At 41.7% G+C, this 27812-nt stretch overlaps 1 protein-coding gene and 1 long non-coding RNA gene across 3 annotated transcripts; one reads left to right on the forward strand and one right to left on the reverse strand.

Moving 5' to 3' along the window:
• Nucleotides 1-2067: 2067 nt before the first annotated feature.
• LOC117771171 lies at nucleotides 2068-3045 on the reverse strand. Its single transcript, XR_004615526.1, has 3 exons — nucleotides 2917-3045; nucleotides 2599-2822; nucleotides 2068-2490 (listed from the first exon to the last, which is right to left on the reverse strand). It is a non-coding gene; the product is annotated as an uncharacterized LOC117771171 (long non-coding RNA).
• Nucleotides 2711-27450, forward strand: LOC117771168 (solute carrier family 66 member 2). 2 transcript variants are annotated; one of them, XM_034601265.1, is made up of 6 exons: nucleotides 2711-2821; nucleotides 3071-3297; nucleotides 5206-5339; nucleotides 7680-7730; nucleotides 14957-15173; nucleotides 26528-27450. In XM_034601265.1, exons 2-6 carry the CDS (start codon nucleotides 3092-3094, stop codon nucleotides 26736-26738), a joined length of 819 nt encoding a protein of 272 aa, XP_034457156.1. In that variant the 5' UTR covers nucleotides 2711-2821; nucleotides 3071-3091; the 3' UTR covers nucleotides 26739-27450. The 2 variants fall into 2 exon arrangements, with proteins under 2 accessions (XP_034457156.1, XP_034457157.1); XM_034601266.1 differs by lacking the exon at nucleotides 7680-7730.
• Nucleotides 27451-27812: the final 362 nt, after the last annotated feature.

Below are 27812 nucleotides of genomic sequence, written 5' to 3' on the forward strand. Positions count from 1 at the left end.
TATGTTTAACTCATAGCTACTGTGTGTGATGTTGGAGAGGCCTTTGGAGTCACCTTTAAAAGGATGTGGTGTGTGTTCCCCAGTCGTGACTTTAAATAAACCAGGTTGCATGAAAATTTTAGGAAGATGTGGCTCCACAGTCAGCGCAGAAAACGTCCTCTTGTAATGGAAGTTTCTCCTCTATGCAATATTTATTGTCGACAGTTTGTATTTGTATTGCCTCAACTGAGCTCCCCCTCACACATCTGTCTCAGTCACAGAAACCAGCCAGTAGCTCTATATTGTAATACCTGCCACACATTTGCTGGATATCAGTCAGTTTGTTATTATTGTTGTTGTTGTTGTTGTTGTTGTTATTACTAAGCACTATTATTATAAGAATTCAAATTTTGTTTCCTTAATTTTTCATCTCTATGCATTTTTTAGGGTTTAACGTTTTTTGAATACCCACCAATACGTGCACTAAACTAATCACGAGTCAGTCTGAGCTGTCAACTAATTCAAATTAAACTAACCTGAAAAAATGAGCATATGAACAAACATCAGTGTGATAAGAACTACCTTAAAATGACAGAAACTTTCTTTGAGAGAAAATGTATTTCACATGTTCATTGACTTTTTAATTGGGCCGATGTCCCATCCATTAACACGAAGGAGGCAGGATCAATGACCTGTACTGCAGCCATCCACAAGGTGGCGATCAAGACACTTTGGCTTTAATTCTGGGAGCCATCATGTTGTCCATCTTTATATAAAGTCCACATCTACATGGAAATATTTCCTCTCAGTCACATTTCCAACTGGTGGCAACAGGAAACTTCTGCTTTACCACTTTGACATCCTCCTGAAACTTCCTCTAAGTTCATATGTGCATAAAGACAATGTATCATTCAGCGCCACATGATTTCTGATATTGTTGGTAACTTCTTCTCCTTCAGTTGTCACTCTGAAATGTTTCACAGCATCTTGTTCTCCATTCATGAAGCATTGCTGCTTTAGAAAGTAAAAGTCATGTGCATGATCCATTCACACAACAGAACAGTCGGCTCCTTTGTGCAGAATTTAAAGGTCATAAAGGTTTTGAATCATGTGTTTCTGCAGTAAAGGCACAGAATCTGTACCAGCCCCCCACGTACACAAAGGTTTGAGGGCCCTTCAATGCTGCTTGCAACTTTATTGCAATAATATTCTAAATATTCTAAATATTTAAAGAAAAAATAACAAAAAACTGAATAAAAATCTTTAAAAGGGTTAAATTCAATCAAAAAGGGGCAACGAGGTCTGTGCACTTGCAAACGTCTTAAAGAAATAAAGAACAAAAAAACATATAGTTTAGAGACATGTTACTGGCGTTGCCATAGCCTAACATTAAATTACATTTTTGGAGCAGAAAACACATTTGTGCTATTGAAAACATGGGTTTTACTCTGTCCAGATGCAGAGTGCACATCCATCTTTTGATGAGAAACAACTTCTGTGGAGATGTAACTCAAGTTTCTGAACACAAGTTAAAAATGCTTCAGTGAATCCTTCTGTTTAAACAAAGTATGTCTGGAACTGATACCAACAACCGTCATTATGGTGGTTTTCCTGCTCAAGCATGATGATAAAACTGGTGATACATATCTTTTACAGCTGTTCGGCTGATAGTAGCTGATATATTCACTGGTGCACAAACTGTGCAGATAAGCACCAATAAACTCCAGACTAGATTGAGCAAAGGTGTCACTTTATGGAGTTTCTCCAGCAGGGAGACGTTTACACTTTAAAATGCTCCACTTATAAATCAGACCAGAATTATCTTATTTTACACAGAAAAATAAAAGGATAGAAGTTTCATCAACATGTCCACAAAACAAACGAGAAGGATCAATATCCGCATATCTGCAGATTGTAGGAAAGACATGATTTTCCATTCGGACTGATATGTTTATTATTACATGTTTTGTCATGTGTGTTGACGCCGTTCAAAAGCGATTCAGACAGAGTTTGCCGGGAACTATCTTGACTCGGTTGATGACCCTTTGTGTGGAAGGCGTGACGTTTCAGGAAGTGTTGGGAGAAACCGGAGATTAAACAGCAGTAAACCGGTCAGAGAATAAACTGTGAGTAACGTTACCGAGGGGGAGCTGCGCAGAAACCAGATTACAAGTGTTACTCCGTGTTTACCGGTGATTTCAACCAAGGGCTGTTTGTACAGCGTCAGGAAGCGAGGGGAGGTTTCTCCTCTTGAGTTGAGTGCAGCCTTTATAAACAACGCTAGCTAGCATCAAGAGTTGAATTTAGCGACCGGGCTCCAAGTTACTGCTGACACTAGTTAGCCTAGTTTCTCCCTCATGGTGTCTCCCTCTGCTTGTTGTCTGCTGTCACCCAGGTTCCTCCCGGGGTCGTCGCCTCACTCGTGCCTATGATGGCGTGGCAGTAGCTGCTGCTTTGTCCGTGTGAGGGGGGGGCGGGGGGGGTATGCTCGACAAACACGGATGTTCCTCTCTTTACCTTCAAAAAGCCTTTACACAGAGCCACAGGAGGACAGACAGCCGAGGACAGTCTCCACACAGCCAGAGGAGGACAGTCTCCACAGAGCCAGAGGACGGACACCTCACAGACCCAGAGGAGGACAGACACCTGAGGACTGTCTCCACACAGCCAGAGGACAGACACCTCAGAGACCCAGAGGAGGACAGACACCTGAGGACAGTCTCCACAGACCCAGAGGAGGACAGACACCTCACAGACCCAGAGGAGGACAGACACCTCAAAGACCCAGAGGAAAACAGACACCTGAGGACAGACACCTCACAGACCCAGAGGAGGACAGACACCTGAGGATAGACACCTCACAGACTCAGGAGGACAGACACCTGAGGACAGTCTCAACCCAGCCAGAGGAGGACAGACCCAGATGAGGACAGACACCTGAGGACTGTCTCCACACTGCCAGAGGAGGACAGACCCAGATGAGGACAGACACCTGAGGACAGTCTCCACAGAGCCAGAGTAGGACAGACACCTAAGGACAGTCTCCGCAGAGCCAGAGACAGGCAGTTGATCTCACTTCACACCCCCAGGCGTTGTGAGCAGCAGCTGAAACATGGAGGACGAGGAGCTCTTCGACCAGATCGTGTACGTGTTCAACTCGCTGGTGTCGTGGGTCGCCGCCGGGGCCATGGTGTTCGGCGGTCTGGTGCCCTACATCCCGCAGTACAGGGACATCCGCCGGACACAGAACGCAGAGGGCTTCTCCACCTACGTGTGCCTGGTGCTCCTGGTGGCCAACATCCTGAGAATACTCTTCAGGTAATCACTCACGCCCCGTGTGTTCTCCTGCAGCAGATCAGGTTGTACCCTGACCAAACCTCAGTCTAAAATCTGCCAATTTGATGCTCACTTGCATATTATTCATTGAATATAATCTACAGAATATTCAAAGGGATAGTTCACCCTAAAATAGAAATTCACTCATTATCTACTCACCCACTATGCCGGTGGAGGGGTGGGTGAAGTGTTTGAGTCCACAGAACACTTTTGGAGTTTCAGGGGTAAACAGTGCTGCGGCCAAATCCAATACAATTAAAGTAACTATTGACCACTTCTTCAAACAAAAACAAAAAACAGAAAAAGAGACCTCCATACTGCTCCTGTGGTGTCATCCAAGTGTCCCTAAGCTTTTAGCCTAAATGTCCTCTGGAGCAACAGTTTATGTTTTTGAGAATTGTAAGTATTACCTGAAGTTCAGCTCAGCATATAACTGATCCATCTATTTATGTGATGATGAAGGGCTGCTACAATGCATCATAGTGAGGATTATTTTATGTTCAATTGCTGCCAATAGATCCCTTTCACCTAAATCTCACACACTGAACCTTTTTTAAGAGGGGACACAGATATTTCACCTCAATGAAAATATTTTGAATAGCCTACTGTTCTCCACTTTACACAGTAAACCTGTGGTGCAACTAGTCAAGCAAAACTGAAGAAGCTTCAAGTAGTTTATGATCAGCCATTCAGAAGATGTATGTGTATGTGGCTATAGCAGGGGCCGGCAACCCCCGGCTCTGGAGCCGCATGCGGCCACTGCAGTGGCTCCCAGTGGCTCCCAGTGGCTCCCAGTACAGTGTTATGAATGAACAATTATATTTTTCATGAACAATGAACTGAACGAATCAGTTTTCATATGGTGAACGTGAGTGACGTCCACTCCAGCGAAAGTGAACGTCACTCACGTACATTTTTTAAATCATCATCGTATGAGACCATCATGTGAAATACCAGGAGCGATAGAAAATGTGTGTGTGGGTGCTCCCAGACAGCGTGTACGCACACAGGCCCAGAGGCTCCGCCCCCTCTCACTCGCTCAGAGCGACACACGCAGTAAGATCAGAGCTTGTTCATGTGAAGCAGCCGAAAAAAACGAGTTTCTCTGGCCACAGCTGCTCCGTGATCAGAGCAGAAGCTGCAGGTGGTTTGTACCGAGCTGGAGTTTCTGTGTCCTCCTCCACTCTGACCTGTTCTCACTTGAACTAATACACACTCATCACTAGTTATCAGGACCTGATCAGTACATGAAGTAACGTAGTGTTTGTTTGATTTCGCTCCAAAGTCTATGAGGCTGAATTTAAACACAACCAGTACAACTGGAACAAATGAACGTGAACTAGTTCATTTCTGGAACCGTGAACTTAGTTAAGCATTTTAAAATTGAACTGTGAACGTGAACTAGTGTATTTTCATCTGCATGAACTGAACTTTGAACTAGTACATTTTAAGTGTGAACTGGCACAACACTGAGTAAAACTATAAATACAACTTTATAAGCTGTGCTATGAAATATGTTTTGCGGCTCCAGACAAATTTTATTTGGTAGAAGAGGGGGCAAAATGGCTCTTTTGATGGTAAAGGTTGGAACATATAGCAATGTCCCCACCTTTTGATGCTCTGTTAAATGTTAAAGATCTGTAAAATGTATAAAAACAATGTTTATCCCTGTGTAATCCCTGTGTGGTGGGGGTAAACAAAATGAGATTTTTCTATTATATTACCTCAAGGTATACAAAAACTAGCACATGCTGCAGCTGAATACAATCATTCAGGTTGACTTCAGCACAATTGCACTTAGAAAACTGGAATATTAAGTGCAGTATTCCAGGTGGCAAAAATTTGCCAAGGGAAATATTGTCTAAACATTCTTCTGTTTTTCTTCTTCAGATTTGGCCGCTACTTCGAGACGCTGCTGCTGTGGCAGAGCATCATCATGATCGCCACCATGCTCATCATGCTCAATCTGTGCACCAGCGTCCGCATGGCCACCGAACTCAACACCAAGAGACGCTCCTTCTTAGGTCAGAAATCCAATACAGGGCCTCTTCACAGTGCAGATAAAGCTTAGTGACATCAGCGCTGTGTGAGTGAACGAGTGAGTGTGTCCTTTCAAGTGTTTCTGCATGAAAAGAGTGGCTGTGTGTGGGAGTGTGTGGGAGTGACGGAGAGAGAATGTGTTAGAGGTCTGTTTGTGTATGAATGTGCCTGAGGGTGAGTGTGTAGGCAGGTGCATTGATGGTTGTTGAGAAAGGGGGTGTGTGCCTGCATGGTGTTAATAGATAACCTTGCCCTTCCTCCCCAGTGTAAATGTCCACAGGGTCAGTCTTGAAAGCTGTTTCAGACATAAATCCTAAAGAATTTCTACCGGTAGGGTCAGGGCTTTCTCTGGAGTTTGTCTTTCACATGTGAAGAACGCAGCAGGAGATTCTCCAGTACAGGCGTTCACATCAATCCCGGGTTAACTCCACTGTGGAGATCACATGTTTTTGTTAACACCACATAGACGCCAGCGTTGGCCCCTTAAACGTTCTCTTAACATTCTTGTCACTGTCTACTATGTGAATTATGATCCTGAGATATTTGTATTATTTTTGTTTTTATCATTTAAAAGGAGGATCTCCTGCTGTGTTCTCACACACAGCAGAAATTCCAGAGCCTCTCACTTGGAGAGTAGCATTCTCACATACAGCCCCTCTGGAGAATTTTCCGTGCACATCTGAATGCACCTATGGTGTTCAGGATGGGTTTGAAAAAAAAAAAAAAAAAATGTTTTAACTTTATTTTACAAGGACAATGTACAACTAAAAGCAGTTAGCTTGCAGCTCGATAGCATCTCTCATCCCTGTGTAGGTGAAACAGGAGAATAATAATGATAACAACAACAGCACTGTAACGCATACACAATACATAGAGGCCATCAATTTGAGCTTTACATGTCATAACGCACCACAATACATAAAAATACAAGGCTGTCATTGATGACAATTTTGTGTTGATTTTAGCCAGAGCTTGAGTTTTAAATACTGCAAAGCTTCCTGAGTCTCTAATGTTTGTGGTTTTAGAATTCCACTTCCCCTCTATTGAAAATGAGAAGGCAGATTGACCATGTTTCATTTAGCACCTCAATGCAAAGCACAAACAACAAATACAATACATAACTTGTAAATCAACTAGCATTTAGCTTGTCTCATAAAGTTATTCAGTAACCTGCATGTAGAAAAACTACATTCTTTGTGGTGCATTTACATGCCTGTGTACACAGGGAACAGCCCACAGTTGTTCAGTCATGTGCTCAAAGGCTGCAGGATATGTTGTATGTAGAGCTCGCATTTCCCTCATCTACACACACTGTACATCCAGGACTGGATGTCTGTGCTTCCTGTGGCAGTCTGAACATAGGGACATGTAGTAGAAATGAGTTGTGTGATTTCAAAATACTCAGAAATCACAGAGAAACTAGCACAAAGCACAAAACTGTGGTCATCTCCATTCAGAGAGGAAAACGTGCAGCGTCATTTAGACATCTCCCCAACCAGAGTCAGGAAACAAGCGCAGCATTAAAACAATTTTTTTCCCAGACGGCTTCTAGATAAACTTCTTGAAGTCACTGTGAAGTTGGGCTGTCACAATAAAAAATTCACAACAGTAGTATCTATATAAAAAAAACAATGCTATCAGGTAAACATGCCTGGAACTTTATTTATTATTTGTTTATTTTGTCTCTTTTTAACTCGATTCATCAATGAGGTACGTGTTGGTGTGGTTTGATTGACAGTGACCCAACAACATAAGCAGTCTAAATTCTGTTTTTTCTACTCAAGTTGTTCCTGTCATATAACCAAAACTGTTTAAACTAACATTAGAATTTTTATTTATTTATATTGCAACTTAATTTCTTGATTTGGACAGCTTGAAAAGTGCTGTATAAGTGCTAAAATTAAATGTGTTATTTTTATTCATATATTTTATGCACATTGTCCCATGTAGCTAATTGAGAAAATATATTTTCAGGGCCTTTAATGGTGCAAAGGTACCAATGTTTCTTGCAAAACAATGCTGCTCTTCCATAGACCTTTGTACTATTTTCCCTACAATGATATGACTGATCAGGGAATCAGACGATCAGTATTCTTTCAGTGTCACCACTTCCCACCCAAACTCCTTCCCCCTCCCACCCAAACTCCTTCCCCCTCCTTTATATTTCAAATGTCTGAGTATTACAGAGCAATGCCCATGTTCATTAACCTGGAAGATCAGGGGTCAGCTCTGGATTTGCAGAAAGAAACAAAGAAAACCAAGCTCTTTTTTTTTTTTTTCTTTCCCTGTTTTTTTTCCTTCTTATTTTTTGTTTTTGTCTGTAGCAACAGACATTAAGGACGAGGAGGTCAGAATCCCTAAGAGGCTCTTTCTGGGTATGTACAGAACTTACTGTGTCTGCCATGAAACATCAGCTGTAGTTCATTCGCTTGTCCCCTCTCCATTTCCCTGTCTTCATGCATGATGACCCAGTGTGGCTGCCGCCCGACACTAACCGACGATCACTAACGCCATCAACGACATGTTTGCTGCATTCATTGATGAATGCTTCCATTGTTGCCACTGCTGTGATGCTTGCGATGCATGTTGCCCTTCACACGTACTAATGACGGATTGATCTGCAGTGACAAACCTGTGTGGATGAGATTTTTTTGCATGTATTACTTCTGGCTTTAAACCTGTTATTTATGTGAAATGACAGTTCAGACTGAAATCATCAATTCATTAGTAATCATTGATTAACAGTAGACTAACCTGTTGATATAATACAGTCGCTATCCACTCACCACTTACTGTTACGCTTAGTAGTTGTGGTTTGAGATGCATGAATTGTTTCCTCTCAAACTGAGTGTTTTTGTGTGTTTGATGACACCTAAACCTGCGTGTCTGCATCTTATCCTGCCCTGAACTGTGAATGAAAATCTTTTCTCATGGTTGATTTTTCTTTTTATTGCGAATGACTTTTTAATCTGTGTTTTCTTCTAACTGGCTTTTTAAAACATTCTTTGAACTACACTTGGTTTTACAGATCATGTCACTTTTATAGTAGGTATGTCAAGAAATCTGTGGTTTGGGATCTGCTGTAAAGCAAGTTTTGTTTGAGCTTGTTGAAATGATCAACTAATCAATAATCTGTGCACTCTTGAACTGCCTGTCTAGCCAAAGCTTGATACTGTAGTGTACACTGGACACACTGAGTATGTATTATCGAATCAGGATTAATGGAGAGAAGGCTGTTGTTCCTGGAAAAGACACTAGATGGCAGTAGGAAACAATATTTGGACAGAGTGGACTTGGCTCAGGGTTTTATGATGTCTATTACAACTTCCAATCCTTTTTAAGAGCAACAGAATCTGAAAAGTCAGAACAGTTCCCCCTTGTCTTGTGGCGTTCAGTGCCTCTGCCTCTTTGTCAGTTTCTGGCATCAGAGGAGGAGCAGCAGGATATCTGCTCCTCTTCGGTGCCCAGGTAAGGTGCTGCCGGCCGGCGGCCGCCTCAATTTCCCTGCATGTTGAATCTGGCCCCAGCAGCTCAAGCTTCTTCTTCTGAACGCTCATCGATCAGTGAGCTCTGCCAAGCATCATTAGAATTAACAGAAAGCCATGTTCCTGTGTCGCAGCTTTGCTGGTGTGCACCTGCTCATTGATCCACTAGTGGTAATATCAGAGGAAGGGTGAGCATGTTGTACACCACTATTTATAGAGCGAGTTAAAACACTCATCAGGAGGAATAAATGGTGAAGAAAAGGATGAGAGTTTGTGAGACACAGATCTTCACTCCGAGGCCTGCAGAACCTCTGGTCAGGTTCAGGGTCCTCGCAGTACAGCAAATCATCAAACCGGTATGAGTGTGCAGCTGTCAGGGGGGGCAGCTTCACGTTGTAGCTCTCTGCAGTGACTCACCAGAGTGTTGTTTAGTCAGCAGGAGAAAATCTCAACCTGTGCATTTCTCTGATTGCTCAGTTTGCTCCCTTTATGTATGCTTTAGGTAGCACATATTTGTTCTCACAGCAGCGCAGAATCATTATAACACCCTGCACCTCCATCAAACAGCTGGGCATTTGTACCCCAGATAGAAAAACACAATGCTGCTGACTTTTAATAGAACTTTATAGCATGCCTGAATAAGGATGGATTCTTAATAGGTACTACTAGCTGTGAGCACTGAGCCATTGTGCCTCATAATTTGAAAGCTGTGACTGAAAGTCGTCATAGGCTCGGAGAAGGCCTGTGGCTCTGTAGCTACAGTCACACTAATGGCCACATCTGCACTGTACAGTACGTCTTTTCTTATAGCATGTCTAGTTTTAGATGTCAGACGGGGGAATTGTCCTGGTGTAATAGCAGCTCAGTGTGATTTATATGGATGAATGCCTGCTGCAAGCCTTTAAGGAGATTAAAAGATCAGATCATTTGGCTGTGTCAGAATCAGAAATGCTGGTGATCGCTCAGGTGCAGGTAAACGGGTTTGGAAGGAAGGGGGAAAAGTAAGAAATATAAAGTCTTGGCAGTGACAGTGAGGAAACAGTCGAGACTTTGAGTCAAACTTTACTTGTAGTTATATCAGAAACACTGATTGGATTTTTCAAAATCTCCAGCAGCAGAAAAATGAATTTACTTCAGCAAGCAAACCTTCAAATAAGGTTCTGCTTAAAGATTCAATTTTCTCTATGCAAAAGGCAAAAGGCCCTCTGGTTTCAGGCGGTGGAGTAGCTCCCCTGTTTGTTCCAAAGAGCAGAAGCTTTTAACAACACATCCTCATTCACTGTCATTCTCAACATTTATCCCAGTCAGGCTCTGTTCAAACCTGGTATTAATATCCATCTTGAGAGAACCGATCAATGTGAAACGTAGTAGATTGAGCTCAATTTGTCTTTTGGCAGATCATCTGCAGATCCATCTGCATGGCATTTCTCTTTCGACTCAGATATTAGCATCATACTTTTCATTAAACATGGTGCTTACGATGATAAAGCGAACACAAAACTCATATGGTCACTAGGAAATGATAACATTGGAACATTTGCACCAAATTTATGTACAAATTACATTGAGAATATTACCTAATGGTAAAACTGAACCGCTCTTATAGATGTTTCTGCTCTATGGTTGTTTCCAAAATGGTCTTGCATCCAGGAAAGTTGAGTGTAAAATGAAACAACCTTCAGAACCCGTTTTTTGACAGAACATCGCATTAACACATTTGTGGTAAAACACCAAATTGTGATTTCTCTATCTCAGTACATCTGAATCATTTGTTCCACCCTGAAGTTATAAAAAAAACAGATTTAAACAACGGAATTTATAAGTTTTAAATTGAAAAATAACACATTTCGTTACCTAACTTACAAAAAGTGTAGAGCACTGTCAATGACTTGCCCAAAAACGAATCAGGTAGAAATTCATAACCTCAGTTATGTAGATTGTCACAATGCCTGTCCTGTACCACAGACAAGTTGGTGTAATGATGTTACTCAGCTACATGGCAGTACACGTCCTTCTGTCTGGTAATGACTCATCTCTCATTTTTGTCCCTCAGGGGTTTCTGCCTGTACCTTCATTGAGAATGGCACGTTTGAATAAATCACTTTATCCTGTGGGTGCAGTTATTCCCTCCCTTAGAGTCCTAACGTTTAGCCTGAGTCCATTTTAAAGAAAAGACATGGCATTAAGTCAGGTGGCAGTACTTTGATTTTTGCAGTGAAAGGCCATTAGTCATTGTGACAAAGTTCCCTGTCCAAATGTCTGAAAATGAAGCTTGTTGAATTCTGAGTTCAATTTTCCGTGCAGTGCAGTTATAACTGTCTTTCATAATAATTTTCTTGCTTCTCCCACGGGTGCTTTTGAGTGACGGCAAGCCATAATTTCACTTTCCCCCGTAGACTTTCCGGGGCCTAACCGAAGCTGACTGGGAACTCTAGGTAAACAAGCAATTGAAATCTCCAATTCTCTGACCTGAGTCTTCCTACACACGTACCACGACTCTGTGGGACTTCATACCGAGCTGCGTGCAAGATGTTTAGCCACCACAGGGAGTCTGTTGTGTGCAGCTCCAGTTTGTGCCCACACAGAGCCACCGCTGCAGCTACACCGTGCAGGGATGAAAGGGGAAGAGGAAAATGCTCCAGGGTACACAAGTGGCTCAGCAAGAGATGGCGTGTGGCAGGATATATCTGCGGTGCAGTGCAGTGATAAACATCCCATTTCGGTCAATGTGGAATGAGGTCACATGTAGCTCTGCCCACAAGATGCTGTTTCCATGCACAAATAACTGCTCAGAATTAGAGGCGGATTTATCCTGAAAGTCTGCACATTAAAGATTGAGATATAGTGACAGAACATTGTGACATGAAGGAATGCAATTACTAAAACATGAGGCTGAGACAAGGACTTGTACAGGATGTCATAATTACAATCTAGCTTTTTTTGAGGAAACGTGTCCAGTTTTGCAGAGTCCCTGCCCTCCACATTAAGTCGCAATTTCATGTATTAACTGTCCTCCAACCCCAATTCCAGTCCTGGAAATGGCAAAAGTTAAGAAAGACTTTTTCCTTTTTATTTGAAGAACGGAAAAAGAAATCATGGGAAAGAAAAGCTGTGCTCGTGCATATTTTGTCTTTCCAATTATGTCCCGAATCAATGAGATTAGGTCGTTAGGTCTACAACCCAAACCATTCAATTCAATTTTATTTGTATAGCAACAAATCTCAATAAACATTACCTCAAGGCACTTTCCATATTAAGGCCGAGACCGTAAACATCGCAGAGAAACCCAACAGTTACCACAGTGAGCAAGCACTTTGGTGACTGTGGGGAGACAAAACTCATACCTTAGCCTTACCATTAGAAATTCAAGGTAAAATATTGTAGGACATGTTTACCATTTGCTGTAAATAAATGATTTATTATTCTGCTTCTCCACCTCCTCCCATTCAGACATGAAGCTAAAATATCCGCAGCATTTTTGTATGAACAAGTCAATATTGGAGTACCGTTAAAAGTGTAGCTGCATTTTACAGTTACAGCTTATACTATTATCTGAATAGTTAGTTTCATTAAGCCAGTCGGGGGCAGAAGAAACAAGAAATCTAGAAACAAGCTAACAGACATACAGTGGACTTGCTATTGCGAATGGGGGTTCAGGTGTAGACAACAGGTATCCAGGCCAAGATCCAGGTCTTCCATTCGATGTACACTGTCAATAGCCTGACTAGTTTCTTCACACAAGTCGAACGTTTCTCCACAAAAACACTCAAATGTGATTAGTCGAAGTAGGTACGGAAACAAGAAGACTTCTGGACCCAAATTCTTGCCCCTCGCCTACAGATTCTGCTGATTCGCATGTAGAAACTGTTTGTGGAGATTACAAAGGGGTTTGCTAACAGAGGCTTATTTACAGTGCAGGCACAGAGTAGCATTAGCATTTTCCTTTACAGTGCTCTGTTTTGTGCAATACACACTAATTATGTTAAAGCTCATGGTCTCTACTCCAAAGATCAGCTTAGTTTGGTGGAACATACTGTAAACTAGCTACCTAGCCAGCAGATTAGCGAAACAACACAATGTAAAGGTTAATGCTGCTGCCAGGTTTTACTACTGCGTGAAGTCCCAGCCTAAGGTTGTATCATCACTCGGAGCCATGCATTACATGTATCATATGTTCAGTGTGAAGCTCCTCATGCTTTCAGCAGCCAGGTTGGCGCTGAAATCTGCTTTGTTGCCCTTGATTGCTTCCCCCAGTGTTTGGCTGTTATCACACAGCGCCAGCCTGGTGCGAGCTGGCCCAGATCCACAGTCCGCTGGCTCTGTTGCCAGCAAGGTGCCACAGCTACACCAGGCATCTACAGCCAAAATACCTACAGAGTAAACACTGCTATACAGCAGCACACATAACCGCTCTCAAAGGATAGTCTTAGTGTTGATTGTACTCTGAACGGTTTGCTCGCCTTTTGTTTAGCATGCTGCATTGTGTCGCCATCCCACATGACTGTAAGATTTTGCCATGGTAAATCACGGTGCATAGTGGTGGGTTGACAGACGGCTGTGACTTGGTTTCAACTGCTCTTTAAGATTTACTCGGTTACATTCAACAATTGGATTGGATTGGCTGGACTGCCAGGTTACTTTGCACGCATACACCCATGCGTATTCGTTTAGAAATGCCATCCAAATGTCAAAATCACTCACTGTTAATTTTCTCAACAATACTTCCTTCAATCATAAACTGAAATGTCATAAATGCTTTTATTTCACTCCCAACTTAATGAAGCTTTGGAAAGCAACCATTTAGTTTAATTTAGCCAATTTAATGTCTTTATTAATACTGTTAAACAATGATTTGTCTTTTCTTTTTGCTTTAATCTCTGTCAGGCCCTTTCCAGGAGGCCTAGACAGGCCTCAGTCGGCCTCAATGCCTACATGTGCCTCTCAGATAATCAGATCCTCATTTAAACATAACTGAATCGGCTTTATTGCATTTGAGGCTTGTAGAAACCCTATTTAAGAGACAGGCAGCAACATCTTTCTCTCATGATTAGATTTCCATGATTAACTTTTTCAATCTCCTCTGCTCTCACATTAAACCAGCAGCTACAAGTAAACTGTTTTCACAGCACCCGTACCATAAAGATATGTTCAGATTTTTTACTGTTGCTCATTGTGTCTAGTCCCTTATCAGCTACAGTAGGGTAGTACCTGAGGCAGTCAATGCTTTGAAGCGCGGAGATACAGTATTATCACAATGTGATTAGTACTGGCTCTATTGCTTATTACAGGAAGCAGTTGATGTTGTGCTTGGAATCTTTATCTGATCATTTCCTTAGAGAAAAGGGCACATGAGGTGTTAGGGCATTAAATGGGCTCCAAATCATTCATCAGTGTCCAGATTCCCATCCAGGCCATTAATACTGTGTGGAAAATACTGTAACTTAATCTGACTGTCCCCCCCCCCCCTGCCTCTTAGGGGTTTTCACTACCTTAACTCAAGCCTTCTCCCTCGAGACCCTGGATTTACAAGCTGCTCCTTCTTCTGCAAGAATCTGAATGAGAACAGGTCCAAGTCGTGCACAGTTTGAACGGCCTATTTGTAGCTGTGACATATATTTTTTTTCTTTCCTGAATACAAGATGGAGATTGTGGGAGTCGTGTGAAAATTTGCAACTCATGTGTGAAGTTAGAAATGTTCACAGCAGTAGACTTTATGCTTCCTTTTATTAACTAGATACTGCTCGAAAAAGAAAAGTCGGGATTAGAAGATAATTATTTCCTCCTGTGCTAGAAAATGAGAACTGAGGAGAAGGAGGGAATTTGATTTCATGCAAGTACAAAGGGACATATGGATAATAAAGACATGTCTCACAGTTAAGGACAAGGTGACCTGAAATCGCAACCACCATATATATATGTTATGAAAGTAGGAGTTTCTGTAAGTATAAAACTCATTTAGAGTTTTGTCCTGCTTATAAGCCACCAATTCTACTTTAAACAATAAGCGTCATCATTCAGAGATTCAACAGGAATCTTGTCAGTAAACTTCTTGAGTGGCTATTTGTAAAAAACACAATATACTCATCTCTGGTTCCCTTGTGTTTTGCACCATTTAGACTTTGACTGGAGCTACTTCTGGTCGTGGAGCCGCTTCGTGGACTATGTGCAGTGCGTGCTGGCCTTCACGCTCATGGCGGCCTACATCACCTACGTCCTCCTGGACTCGACGCTGTTCGTGGAGTCTCTGGGCTTCCTGGCCGTGTTCGCCGAAGCAATGCTGGGCACGCCGCAGCTCTACTGCAATTATCAGAACAAGTCCACTGAGGGCATGAGGTATGGATTTAATACTGAACTGCAATGGCTGGTTACCTTCATATTCTCATAGAATTTCCTTCATTATGAACTATAGCCTTTATGAGCCACAACAGAAACATAAAATAGATGTATAAGGGCTGTTTGTCAGTACAGTGAGTGATATTCATTTTGCAGTTGCATGGTATAAACTGTAGGCTACTCTAATATTAAAGGGCCCATATGGTGTAAAATACATTTTCTGGGCTTTTAGATATAGATTAAATTAAATGGCCAATAAATAACGACAGGGTTTTCTTTATGTAATGACTTGAAGGGGGTCAGTAGGGACCCTCAAAGTATGAAAACAGTCACTCCACGGACTTTTTCACTCAGTCCATTCTAAGAAATATGTTATAGAAATGCCTCATTTCGTACTTCCTCCCCTGTATGAGTCATATGGGTTCGCACTCGTCTCTCAGCCCCAGAGACTTGTTGCTGAGCTAGCAGCTTGTTAGGAATGTCTCCATAATTTAAAAAAACTTAACTGTTTTTTACCATGACAACATTGCAGCGTGGAGGGATGCAAGGAAGAGAGTGTGTCCGTGCACCTTCCTCCTGAGAACGTTACTGTTCGAGACCAGGGGTTACGCTTTATTTCTTCTGACGTGCCGTGTCGCTGTGCTCCGTACGGAATAAAGTCTACGTTACTCCGTATTGAAACTCCGGTGTGAAACTCGGAACTGTAACTTGGGACGATACTCCTACATTGGCCGACTGTCCTGCTAAAACTTTAACAAACATGAGGACCGTGTAACTTACCGTTCAGAAACATCCTGTTATTACCGACTGTAAATATGTGGCTGGTCTTCTATAGCGGTATCCAAACAAAATGTGACTTTCAGCTGTGTTTACCAGAGAGATCGTCAAATCCGCCAGAATGAGACCCGTGATAGGCCTGGTCGCATGTCACTCAAAGTGCAGTCAGGCAATCAGAGGAGGGGCTCAAGAGGCAGGTGAAAACAGCCCGTTCTGTCTGCAGCTCCAGAGAGAGGCAGAAGAGAGGACATGGAAATACACATTGCAGCAGTTTTTTCGACTTTAAACCACTAATCTGAATCAACTAATCAACACATCTTAGGGGTACCAATACCTCAAATTAAATCCCAGAAAGGTGTCAAATATGGGGCCTTTAACAAGTTACAAGTCATTGAAATATATTCCCTCTTGCTTTTAGTTTTCGTCATCTGCTCAAACAGTGCAGAGGTAATATTTCGATTTCTTTTTTAAGTGCGTGTAGTATACTTGCAGACATATACGCATTCAGAAACTCTCTAAACCGTTTCACTTAAAAAATATATATATTTCAGAGGTAATATGTGCTGCAAAGCCCCCCCTCCGCTTTCCAAATCAGCCATCAGCAGACATGTGCCCCAGTGAAATCCAGGACCTACATTTTGGATTGACAAGCAGATATTATTACCACATTTCTCTCACGACTTATTTTTCTCACAGTCAGGTCACAATTTCCAAAAAGTTTGTTAGTGACTGTACTTAAAGTACAAGTGATGGACAGTGTGTGGGATTCTGTTTTCTTTCCAAGTCTCCGACAGCCTGAAAATCTCAGTGTAAACACACTTTGAATGCAGACGGGTTATTTACTGTCCCTAGTTTTCTCAACTATTTGGGCCTTAAGGATTATTTACCAAGAGAAATCAGAAAAATCAAAGCCAAGCCTGTTTTATCTGGGATTTATCGTAACGCCTTTATCCTGATGAGTGCTGTATTATTTATGAGTGCAGCTTCCATCAGAGGCAGCTCTGGGGGCGTGTTGTACTGTAGCACACACTTGTGAATAATAGCTCCAGATTATATTGTCTCACCTCTGATCATTAACACTGACATGTGGTTATTAAGTATTTCTGGCACCTGCCGAGCAGGAAGTAAGGACGGAGCTCCTGACAACCATTTATTATGCTAACATGACAACTGGCCCTCTGAAGTGTCTCTGTGCAGTATCTATTGCTAATGTATCATTTTGGCTGATTGTTGATTTGCATCTAGTGTCAGGCTGTAATTAGAGGCTTTAATGTAAAATTGATTTTTGAAAGCATGCACAGTTTCAGAATCTATGATGTAGCTTTTCCAAATAGCGTATACAACTACTTGTATAGTACTACGGTCAATGAAAAACAATGAGACGTAAATTAGATTTCAAATAGAACCCGACAACACATTAATAAGATTCAAATAAGATACAGCATGAAGGAAATGTGATTAAGAGAAATGTAAGGGAAGATATTGAAGTGACAATGTATTTATTTAAAGATGTGTGAGGTTGAGATTGTCCAGAGAACACACAGGCCTGATGAAAAAGCTTCCTCGCCGTGTGTGTGCTGCCTCAGAGCACTGCCCCCCCTTCTCTCTCTCTCTGTTGGTTACTGCAGCAGACAGATAACGGCTCCAGCATGGCTGTCTGTCCACCTAACTGGCCTTGACAGCTCCCGCACTGGGCCTTCCCCTACCCTATCTGTCCCATTTATTTTGGAATTTATTATTAATCTAATAATTTGGGGGAGGGCGGTATTTATTTCATCTCCTACCCACCCACAATAAAACCCATAGAAATAAGATGCATGTCTAAACGATGTAATTGATATAGAAGTGACGAACAAAGACACATTATTTCAGTAAAGCCTCTTTCACAGTGGACAAAAAAACCACTAACGCCCACTAACAACTGGATTTTGTCTTCAGTGGGAAAGGGTACAATCAAATGCCTCTGCAGTCATGGGTACTTATCACCTCCAGCTCCGATCGGCAGGTGGACAAGTTATTTCTTAACCCCTGTAACGGCAGCAGTGCTATGACGTGCATCACTCAGATGCCTCCCTCAGTAACTTCTTTGACTCTGTGCCATCTCTGCCACACATTTTTCTGTTCTAGCGGTGCTCCACCATCGTTCAGTCAGTGTTGAATTTGAACGGACTGAAGTCCAAAATATAAAGGAAGTAACTGATGTAAGTCTCTGGCCTCCATGATGCTTACCCTGTTTCCCAGCAAGATCATGATGTTGAATGTGATACAGCAGAAACAAGAGATTTAATTCACGGTGGTAATGGCTGTAATGGATACAACAGATCAAATGCAGATGATCAGAAACTGATTTAATGAAAAAGATTCTCCCTTGAAATACAAACCATGAAGTTCAAACACAAGATCTGGCTCCATGCACGTGCAAAACACTGAATCGTGTGTTCTCAGAATGCAGGTTCATATCAGTTCATTGTTACCGAGCGTACAGACCATTTATGTGCTTGCAGGGATTTTGTCTGAGTTCATCAACGTCACCTCAGTGAGGAGCATTTGCAAACAACTTCATCATCACTGCCATTTTGTTCTAATATGTTGCCATAAAATGTGAAAAAGAAAGGAAACTTCTTTCACTTTGAAATATACTGAAATATACGGAGTGTCTATTACAGTTGTGGTTTATTGCTATACTCTATGTTTCTAGCATTCCTGTGTTTGTTAAAAATTTTTTTTTTATCCATGGTTTTGGTGCTGAGCATGCAGTGAAGTACAGTCACAATCATCATTTTACCTTTTATTAAAATAGGAATTACTGTAGTTCAAAGTGTAAAATATACTGTAATACCCAGTCAGTATGAGACAGGAAGCTTTGTCTCTCTTAGCCTGCAGATAAACGCTGCCATAGAAGGTTGTTGATTGTTTGTGTGTCGTCCCTCTGTGTACAACCTGTTGAGTCTGGCAAGCTGTTGCTAGGTTACATTACCTCAGCACTTCATTCAAGGTATCTCTCTCTCTCTGTGTGTGTGTGTGTGTGTGTGCGTGTGCGTGTGCGTGCGTGCGTGCGTGCGTGCGTGCGTGCATCTGTGCAGGGATAGGAAGCTGAATCCTATAAAGGGAGGGTTATTTTGCTTTTAAAGTGTATTTTTCAAGGTTAGAGCTCGGCTGCAGGGTTGTGATCGGGTCGTTTTTGAGCTGAGGTTATTTTGAGTTCTGCAGAAGTGAGATATAAGGGTGAAAGAATGAATGTGCGAGTGTCAGTGTTAGTGCAATAAGCACGCACATGCATTTTGCAGAGACAAAAACAAACAGACAGGAGGGGAAAAGCAGAGTGCCCTTTCCTGTAAGAGCCATCAGATCTCATGCACCAACATCTATGGAGAAAAGCATCACACTGATTTCCTCCAACTTAATGACCCAGCCAGTGTGGTCCTCACTCCAAATAGAGTCACATATTAAGTGTTAGACTACCTTCCCAGCATTAGCATATTCAGGCTGGAAGTACAAAGCTTCAGCACCTTATAAACGTGGGAGATGGAGTCAGAGCAGATTAAAAGTAGCCAGTAGAATGAATCATCTTGGATGTCCTCAGTGTGTTTGCACAACAGAACACACTGTCAGACAAGGCAGCAGCAGTTTTAATAATGAAATAACAACAATTTTACAACTACTTTCATCTGCTTTAGCTACCTACAGTTAGCCAGCTAATTACATTAGCTCCACGAGTTGTGTTAACATGCAGGGTCTTACTTTGGACCAATCGGAGAGACTGCAGATCTGGAAAGTGAAGCCAAAGCGAAAGTGCCTGAAAGCTATATTCTCTCGATTTGACCAGTTTATAAAAGAAGTCAATTTCTGTAGAAGTCTCTGAGAAAATGACTACTTCTCATTTCATTCAATCCATTCATAATGTGAGTAAACATTTTCCTGAGGAGTTAATGGTTTCAATCGCAAGTTTCAAGTTTTCTTCAATACAGCATGATTTTCATTTTGTAAATCATGGATACCGTGTGATTGACACTGGGTACTGTCTAAAGGGTGCAGGTCGCAGGTGTAGTTGGGTTTGCAGTGTCCTTGAGCCCTTAATCAGGCTCCACCCTTTCTGATGTATCAAGCCCATACAGCTCATATACAGTCAGTGAAAGCACAGGCCTGTCATTTTACACCTCATCCCCCCTAGAGAACAGAATAATAAGGATAGCAGCCATGACTCAGTGAACTGAAAACAGAGATATCAAACCTAAGCTATGTAATGATATAAAATGCAGCATAGGAGCACAGAGAGGCTGCCAGTGTTGTTGGGAATAGGCTTGTTTACTTACTTTAATTTGTTGCCAAAGCAAGTCCTCCATCATTTAAAGAACAAAGCGAAACAAAACAAATGCTGGCTGTGTAATAATGGCTTAATTTATCATTCCTACAATTTTTTGTTTTTACGTTTTGTTTCAGTTTAATTTGACATAATTAATAAACTGAAAGCATTTTCTTGAATCCCTGAACTAATTGAAACTGGATTTGTAACCAAGAGAAACCAGCTCTAGCTACTGTAGAAACACGTGAACACAGATACTGTATGGGGGACATTAGGCTGGATAAGAGGCATGTGTTTGTGTTTGTACAGTGCGAGGGGGATGAGAGTGTGTTGAAGGTTTTGTGGTAATAGTTTTCAGGCTGCTACTATTATTAGATTGTCCTAGGCCTTCAGAGCCAGAGGTACATACTGATACTGACCAGCCTGCCATAAAACAAATAAAATACAACAACACAGACAGAAAACACACACGTGCACACACACACAGACAAACAAAAACCGGGAGATGGGACATCCAGACAGCCAACTACAGCCTTATAAGGCTTGTGGCCCAGAGCTGTGTCCCAGTATGCTAGATAAGAGTGCCAGAACCTTATTTAGCCTGTAGGCTGCTGTCACATGCACACACAGTCGCACACACACACTCTCACAGAGCCAAGTGCTTGTATAGATGTGTATTGACATGTCATGGTACTGGGCCATCACCCCTGTGGCTGGGTGCATGGTGCTGCTGTGTGTAGCTGGGCGGTAGAACTGAACAGCCGCAGCTCCCTGCAGTGGATCACTGCAGCTGGAGAACCTTCAGACCATCTGTCCAACCCATCCACCCGCCATCTGCCAACGTCACCAGGGGCACGCTTTCTCTTCCTTGCAATAGATGGAAATGAATCTGTCGGTTTCTGTTTCTCCAGGGTGAACATTTTGTTGCCGTTTAGGGATGGAAGGGAAGTGTTATTTTGTGAGGGAATGTCTTTGCTTTGTGTGTGCTTTGTATTTCCCCCATAGAACAAATTAAACATATTGAAAAGCCAACAGACGGTAAGGACCTAAAAAGAACTGCAATATACATTTTCAGAAAGTGGCACAGCCTCTTTCAGAACAGTTTGTGCAGAACAACTGGGTTTCTTTATAATTCTAAAAGTAAGTGCAACTTAGTTAAGTGCCTCATCCACTAAATAACAATGCACTTCCAGCTCAGACACTGTATTTAAAAGTTAAGTGATGAGTTTCAGCAAAGGCAAAGTGAGAGTTTCAGACCTCTGCAAATGTTCAGCATTCAACAAGGTGACCCATATATTAGTTATATGTAACTAACTTAATGCACATACACATACAGATATTTATAAAATAAATGTTGGAAAAACAATGTACACGTATCGTAACGTAACGTATCGTCCATTACACCATCTTTCCTCCGCTTCCTCCATCCCTTCATCAACTTCACCACTAATAATGGTTAAATGGCTCTTGGATCCTTGTGTTTGAATGTGCACACCAGCTAGAGGTTCTATGGTCCAGTAATATGGCACAACTGAATCAAATAGAATTTAGAGTCTTTTTTTCAATGTATGTACTTTTCCCCTGAGAATATCCACACAACTGTGTCTGGACTTTCTCTTGAGTTTGCCTCTGGAGTTTTCACTATAGGGGGCAGGGAGGAGAATCTCTCACTCTCAGCCTCTCACTCAGACATTTGCGTTCTCACCTTCTCACATACTCCGGAGAATGTCAGGAGATTATCCGGAGCTCAGTGCTGGATAATCCATCACCAGCGGCTCTGGTGATGGATTTACAGCCACTACAACCCAGTCATGTAAAGAACTTGCACTGTAAAAATGTACGACCCACTATAGCTCCACTTCATCTCCCTTGTCAATTTTATACTTTCAAAATAAATGTTCCCCCTGAAGCAGTCCCAAATGACTATTTACCAATAAATTAATCTTATCTTAAAGTAATGTATAAATACATCCACCGGTCTGTGCTTTAATCTTTAATGTTTCTATTTTTAAATCAAAGCATACATATACAAAGCCAGTGCAGCTATTCAGTGCATCTGCGGCCTATTGTAGAAATGGTTTTGTCCAGTGCAGCTTCACTTCTGCACTACCATAATTTATACCAGGAGCTCAGTGTGTTTTCTAACTTCTTTCCTCTATATACTGTGTCTCAGAGAAGGTGACAAATAAGTAGCCAGACATGATGGCGCCCTGTTCCCCGGTCCTCCCTGTGTTACCTCTTATTAGGGAGCCAGCAGAGGAATTGATCAAACACGAATCCTGCCTTTCTCATCATTACCTGCTGGAAAACATCGCCATAACTCAGACAGCAGCCGCCGAGGAGCAGGCGGGAGGAGAGGAGGGAGGTTGGGGGCGAGGGTCACTTCGCACAGACCTAACAAGTTCTTAACTGAGAGACAGAGAGAGGAGTGTGAGGACGGCAGGCAGGGGGGAGGCGAAAGCAAGGAGGTGTAGAGACGAGGGGAGACGCTGGAAGGTGGTGGTGAGAAGATGAATAAATGGGGAGGAAGGAGCAGTGTAGTGGAGTGTGGGCTTATGAAAAAGAAAGTGTGTGAAAATGGGAGCCAGAGGGAACATTCGGAGAGGCTGCGGGGAAAGTAAGAAGTGAAAATGGAAAAAAAACGAAAAATGTATTAAAAAAAGAAGGGAAAATAGCAGGTTTTGCACAAATTGGCCGTACAAATGAAAAAGCCTGAGCTGAAACTGGAAGCATGAATATTGCAAAAGGATATTTGGCTGTAAAGCTTTTCCCCCGAAGAGGCTAAAAGACAGACAGGCAGTTGGGGTTACACTAAACCCAACGGGGTGAGGTGGGGGGCCGGCACTAGATTACCTCTCATCCATTCTTTACATCTGTTAAGCGGCTTACAGAAAGGCAGGGAATCTGGAAAAAAAACACCAAGACTCATTGACACACCACCATGTTTCACTCTGTGACACGTTTATTTCTGTAGGTTACATCAGAGGCTCCACAGGGATCGGAACATGTGACAATATTCAGTTGTGAATTTATGGGTAATAGTTGACCCCGCTGTGGATTAATGGTTATGACCCTATTATGAGATTACCGCTCTGATTGATCTGTCTTACATCAGAGGGAAATTAAATTGAAAGCAGTGGAATATATCGTGAACATCAACCTGAGGTCAAATGTTGAGCACGGGATGTGGAGAATAAAGGGAGTGAGACAGACTAGATGAGTTTCTCAATTACCTTTTCACACAACTATAAAGATTTACACTTAAGGTCACAGAAAGGCAGAGCTGTGCAAGAAGACTCAACAGTAACTGTACAAAGTATTGAATTGAGATGAAATGAGATATTTCAGTTTTTAAAAACTTTATAGAAGCACATTTTCACTTGTCAATATGGTTTATTGAGTGTAGATTGAAAAAAATTGAATTTTATCCCTTTGAAATGAATTCCACAGTACAATAAAATGTATGAAAAGTAAAAAGCGAGAGGGATCCGAATAGATTTCATTATTATTATAATTAACACCGTTTCTCCAAGGATGTTTTATCACTATGCATTAGAAGCAAAAAGCTTCACTTTCATTTAAAACAGTTAAAGGCTGCATAACCAATGACCTTTTTGCAAAAATGGCCTATCATGAACAGGTTGCGCGTGATTCACTTTATCTTCCTTGGTTTGGAGAAAAACTTCATGATATGCAGAGTTTGCATGTTCTTCTCACCACAGTCCAAAGACATTCAGATTGCAGTATACCAGGGTTTTTATTGGATGGAAACATGACACCTGGGTAAACGCACTAATTTATTCATACTCTTTATTTTGGCAGTCGAGGATCTGACGCTGCACTTTTTCTTCATGGCGTTACAACGTACATTGAACTTCTAGGCATATGTGTCATGAAAGTTTCTGTACTGTTTTTACATCTTGTGAAACATGTGCACGGCGGAACTCTTCACATCTTCGCATTTTGAAAGATGCAGGACTACACGATTCTTTAAATACCCACTATGCAAATAGTGCTAGAGCCCTCTACTGGTCCCGGACTGTTATAACATACCAGCAGTCATGACACTCCTCTTCTGGCAATGTGAAAGGAGACGATCGCCTTTTATCTGTATTTATAAAAATTCATGCATATCCGCTAATTTTCGGTGTAACACAGGTATAAATTGACCGTAGGTGTGTAGTTGCATTATAAGGTGCATATTATGCAGGGATTTTGACAAGGATACAGAATAGCAAGCCAGTGGAAAAAGGGTAGGCAGCTATGGGTGTCCACGAGCATGCTCCCTGGCTAAATGTGGCTGTACTAATAAAGGGGAAACGCTGATTGTTATTATTGTTGTTTGGTAGCATGTTGTTGATATTGATATCAGGAACACTATGAAAAGTGATTAATCATTTTTCTATATGGTTAAAGCAGTAACAACCGCTCTTGTACCTTGATGATGGTTCAATATTGTCACAATCTTTTTTTAGCTGTATATTTTCTTGGATAAAGGCTTAGTTAAAATCAACAGTATTTCATATTCCCTTTTCAACATATGAAAGTAGTCACTAGAAAATCAATGCCTCAGTCGCTACATTATCCACAAATGTTCTGCAGCTAGGCTGGTGACGTCAGTTTGCCATGTTGTCGCAGTAACACACTCAAGTGAGGGGAGGAAAGGGAGAAGCCCTGTATTGTATTGGGTGGATGTTGAAATCTCAGACAGGTACCACAAACACCTGGATAAATACAACCAGAGCCACCTTGCATACTAAGATAACACTGAGTGTAAACCTTCAAATTCAGTGTAGCACTCAGCTCAGGGACAAAGAATCTCCTGCAAAGCTTAACCAAATAGTGCTGACCAACCAAACAGACACGCTTGAGCGAAAGGATTTCAAATGTCTCAGCATGTGTTCATATTGTTGTAGGCAGGTTGCTTTAGAAAAGAGTCCTGTGTGTGTTTGTGTGCACAGTGGTGCATTGTAGACACAGCGCTGGCTCAGTCCTTTCATTGTCAACATTGCCCACATTGTATCCTCTATCTCAAGCAAAACATAAAAGTTTTATGGGAAGAAAAAGAAAATAGATGTGTTGCTGCTGTGAGACGCTGGTAACAAAAATAATCATGACCTCAAGCGGGAACACTTTTAATGGAACTTTACAGGATGTTTAGAGGTGATGTCCCCATATTTCTTGCATGCAGTGGTATACTGTGTATTTTTCTATTTTAGGAAGGTATTACATGTATATAAAGTTTTGTGTTTGGACCCCAGGGCTTAGTTCCTTTCCTGTGTCCTCTTCTCTCGTTAGACTTCCTTTTCCATCTCATTAGTTGGGTTCACATGCTTCTCAGTGCCATCAAGGGGACAAAGATTATGCCTATAAAGTGCTTTGCCTTTTAAAATCATATGGGCTAAAATAATAACTTTTAGGTTATTGTAAAACTCGTCCTCTGGATGTTTCTCATGATCCACGAACCCTACGAACATCCGACTCAGTATGTGTCAGAAACACTCATGAGTTTTGCAGTTGGAAATATGCCACAGGATGTCGATTTGATGAGAAGTCTGCTCCCTGAGAAGATTCATTATTTCAATTTCCCATGGTTGTTATTGTGGCAAATTTCCTATTCCCTACTTGCCTGGACTGATATTGCAATTCCCTGACCCAATTTCTTACTGTCATTAACATCCACACTTGGTGACAAATTCAATTTATATAGAGTTAATATAAATCAAGAGGAAATGATTCCAAGATGCAGTAAAGGTCTGTTCAAGCAAGATAAAGTAACAGAAGAAGATGCTATGGCTCATGAAAAATTGATATGAAATAAGTAAATAAGTAATTTTGACATTAATAATAACAAAGTCCTGTAAAATATAAAATAAATATGAATTTATACGTTGCGTCCTGCCTCTGCCTGCTGCAGCCCCCCCCCCACCGCAACACTCCGGAGATTTCTGTGCCGTTTTGAACACGTCTGAACGGAGAATCTCCTGCTCCATTGTTCATGTGTGAAAGACAAACTCCGGAGAATGTCAGGATTGTGCAGACATTCTCCGGCTATAGTGAAATAAAAAGTGACGTCATTGAAACTAATAATTCAGGACAATGCCATATTTCAACATAAAAACAGACATAAAGATGCGCATTTTGGAATTAAACGTGCATATTCCTCCAAAAATAAACACTAGTAACCACGAAGATTTGAATGATGAAATGTTACTTGCTGTTGAGTTTTATTAATTTCTGTTTTTAATCAGTCTCCTTTATTCTTTCTCCCTAGTATCAAGATGGTGCTGATGTGGACCAGTGGCGACACCTTTAAAACGGGCTACTTCCTGATCACCCAGGCTCCCGTGCAGTTCTGGACATGCGGCCTGCTGCAGGTCATGGTCGACATAGCAATTCTGTTCCAGGTTTACTACTACAGCCGCTACCCACAGAAACCTGTCTCCCACACCGTCTCCCACACCACCAGTGCCAAAGCCCTCTGAGAGCCCCATCCCCCCCCCCCTGCAAGCCCTCCGAGGTCACTTCAAAACAGCAGTGAGAAGGCCTTGCTGAGGAACTGTGGACATGTATAAACATACATGAGTACCAAAGCACCTTGAGATGATGTGGGCTGCTCACTGTCCCCTCTGAGTATACATTAAGACACAAACACACCCATAAATAAGTCATGAAGATACACAGACACCTGGTGGTGGTGGTGGTGTCTGCAGTGAGACCTGAAGGACATGTTACACCCAAACTTGACCTTTTTGTTTTATTCATTATCTTGCTGACTTCCTCTCAATGGGACTTGGCTTGTGTCTTGGAATGCAGACATCTCAAAGAATATATCCTTGAATCAATCTGTGCATGTGGAAAATATTATGCACATGAATATAGAGTATATACGAACTGCAGATGTATGCACTGAAATATCAGGCTCAAGGAAAAGGCGGACCAGCTTATTTTTTTGTCCCTATACACTGATGATTGTTGCATGGACCCTCTGCCTTAAAACACACACACACACACATTCAAACATGGCTTGCTGCATTACCAGCAATATAAATGTATGAATCTTTAGACTGTATATGAAGACGGACCACATGACTGCTCCCAAAATGTGAAGCCAAAGCGTTTCAATGTCACTCTGGTGGCTGGCGGTGGTATCGTTCATACATCCTGCGTCCTCTATGTTTGTGGATAGGACATGGACCAAACTAAAAAGTCAAAGTATATGTCAAATGATTTTTTTCTTCTTTTGTTTGTTTGTTTAGGAGCACAATTTTCCAGGAAGTTTTTTTTTTTTTTAATTTTTTTTTAATTAAAGTTATTATTTGATGATATTGAAACGTGGTAGAACATCATGATTACCTGCTGTGACTGACTCACGATTGGTCAAGCGCGTGTATAAGTGAGACCGTCTTACCACGGCTCCATCGCTGCTGCTCAGACTCTGGCTCAAAATGTGCAAGATGGCTGCATTAGTACCCGGGATATTTGGGCTTCATTTCAGTATACTAGGATGAAGAGGAGAGGCGCTGTCCATATTTTATACAGTCTTTGGTTTGAATAAA

The sequence above is a fragment of the Hippoglossus hippoglossus genome, chromosome 11 (assembly GCF_009819705.1).
Source record: "Hippoglossus hippoglossus isolate fHipHip1 chromosome 11, fHipHip1.pri, whole genome shotgun sequence".
Taxonomy (NCBI): domain Eukaryota; kingdom Metazoa; phylum Chordata; class Actinopteri; order Pleuronectiformes; family Pleuronectidae; genus Hippoglossus; species Hippoglossus hippoglossus.

Bases quoted from the DNA above. Each gene is read 5' to 3' on its own strand.
- LOC117771168 (XM_034601265.1), top strand. From the start codon at position 3,092: ATGGAGGACGAGGAGCTCTTCGACCAGATCGTGTACGTGTTCAACTCG. The intron at 3,298-5,205 runs GTAATCACTCAC...TTTCTTCTTCAG, and splicing joins ATCCTGAGAATACTCTTCAG to ATTTGGCCGCTACTTCGAGA. The intron at 7,731-14,956 runs GTATGTACAGAA...TGCACCATTTAG, and splicing joins CCCTAAGAGGCTCTTTCTGG to ACTTTGACTGGAGCTACTTC.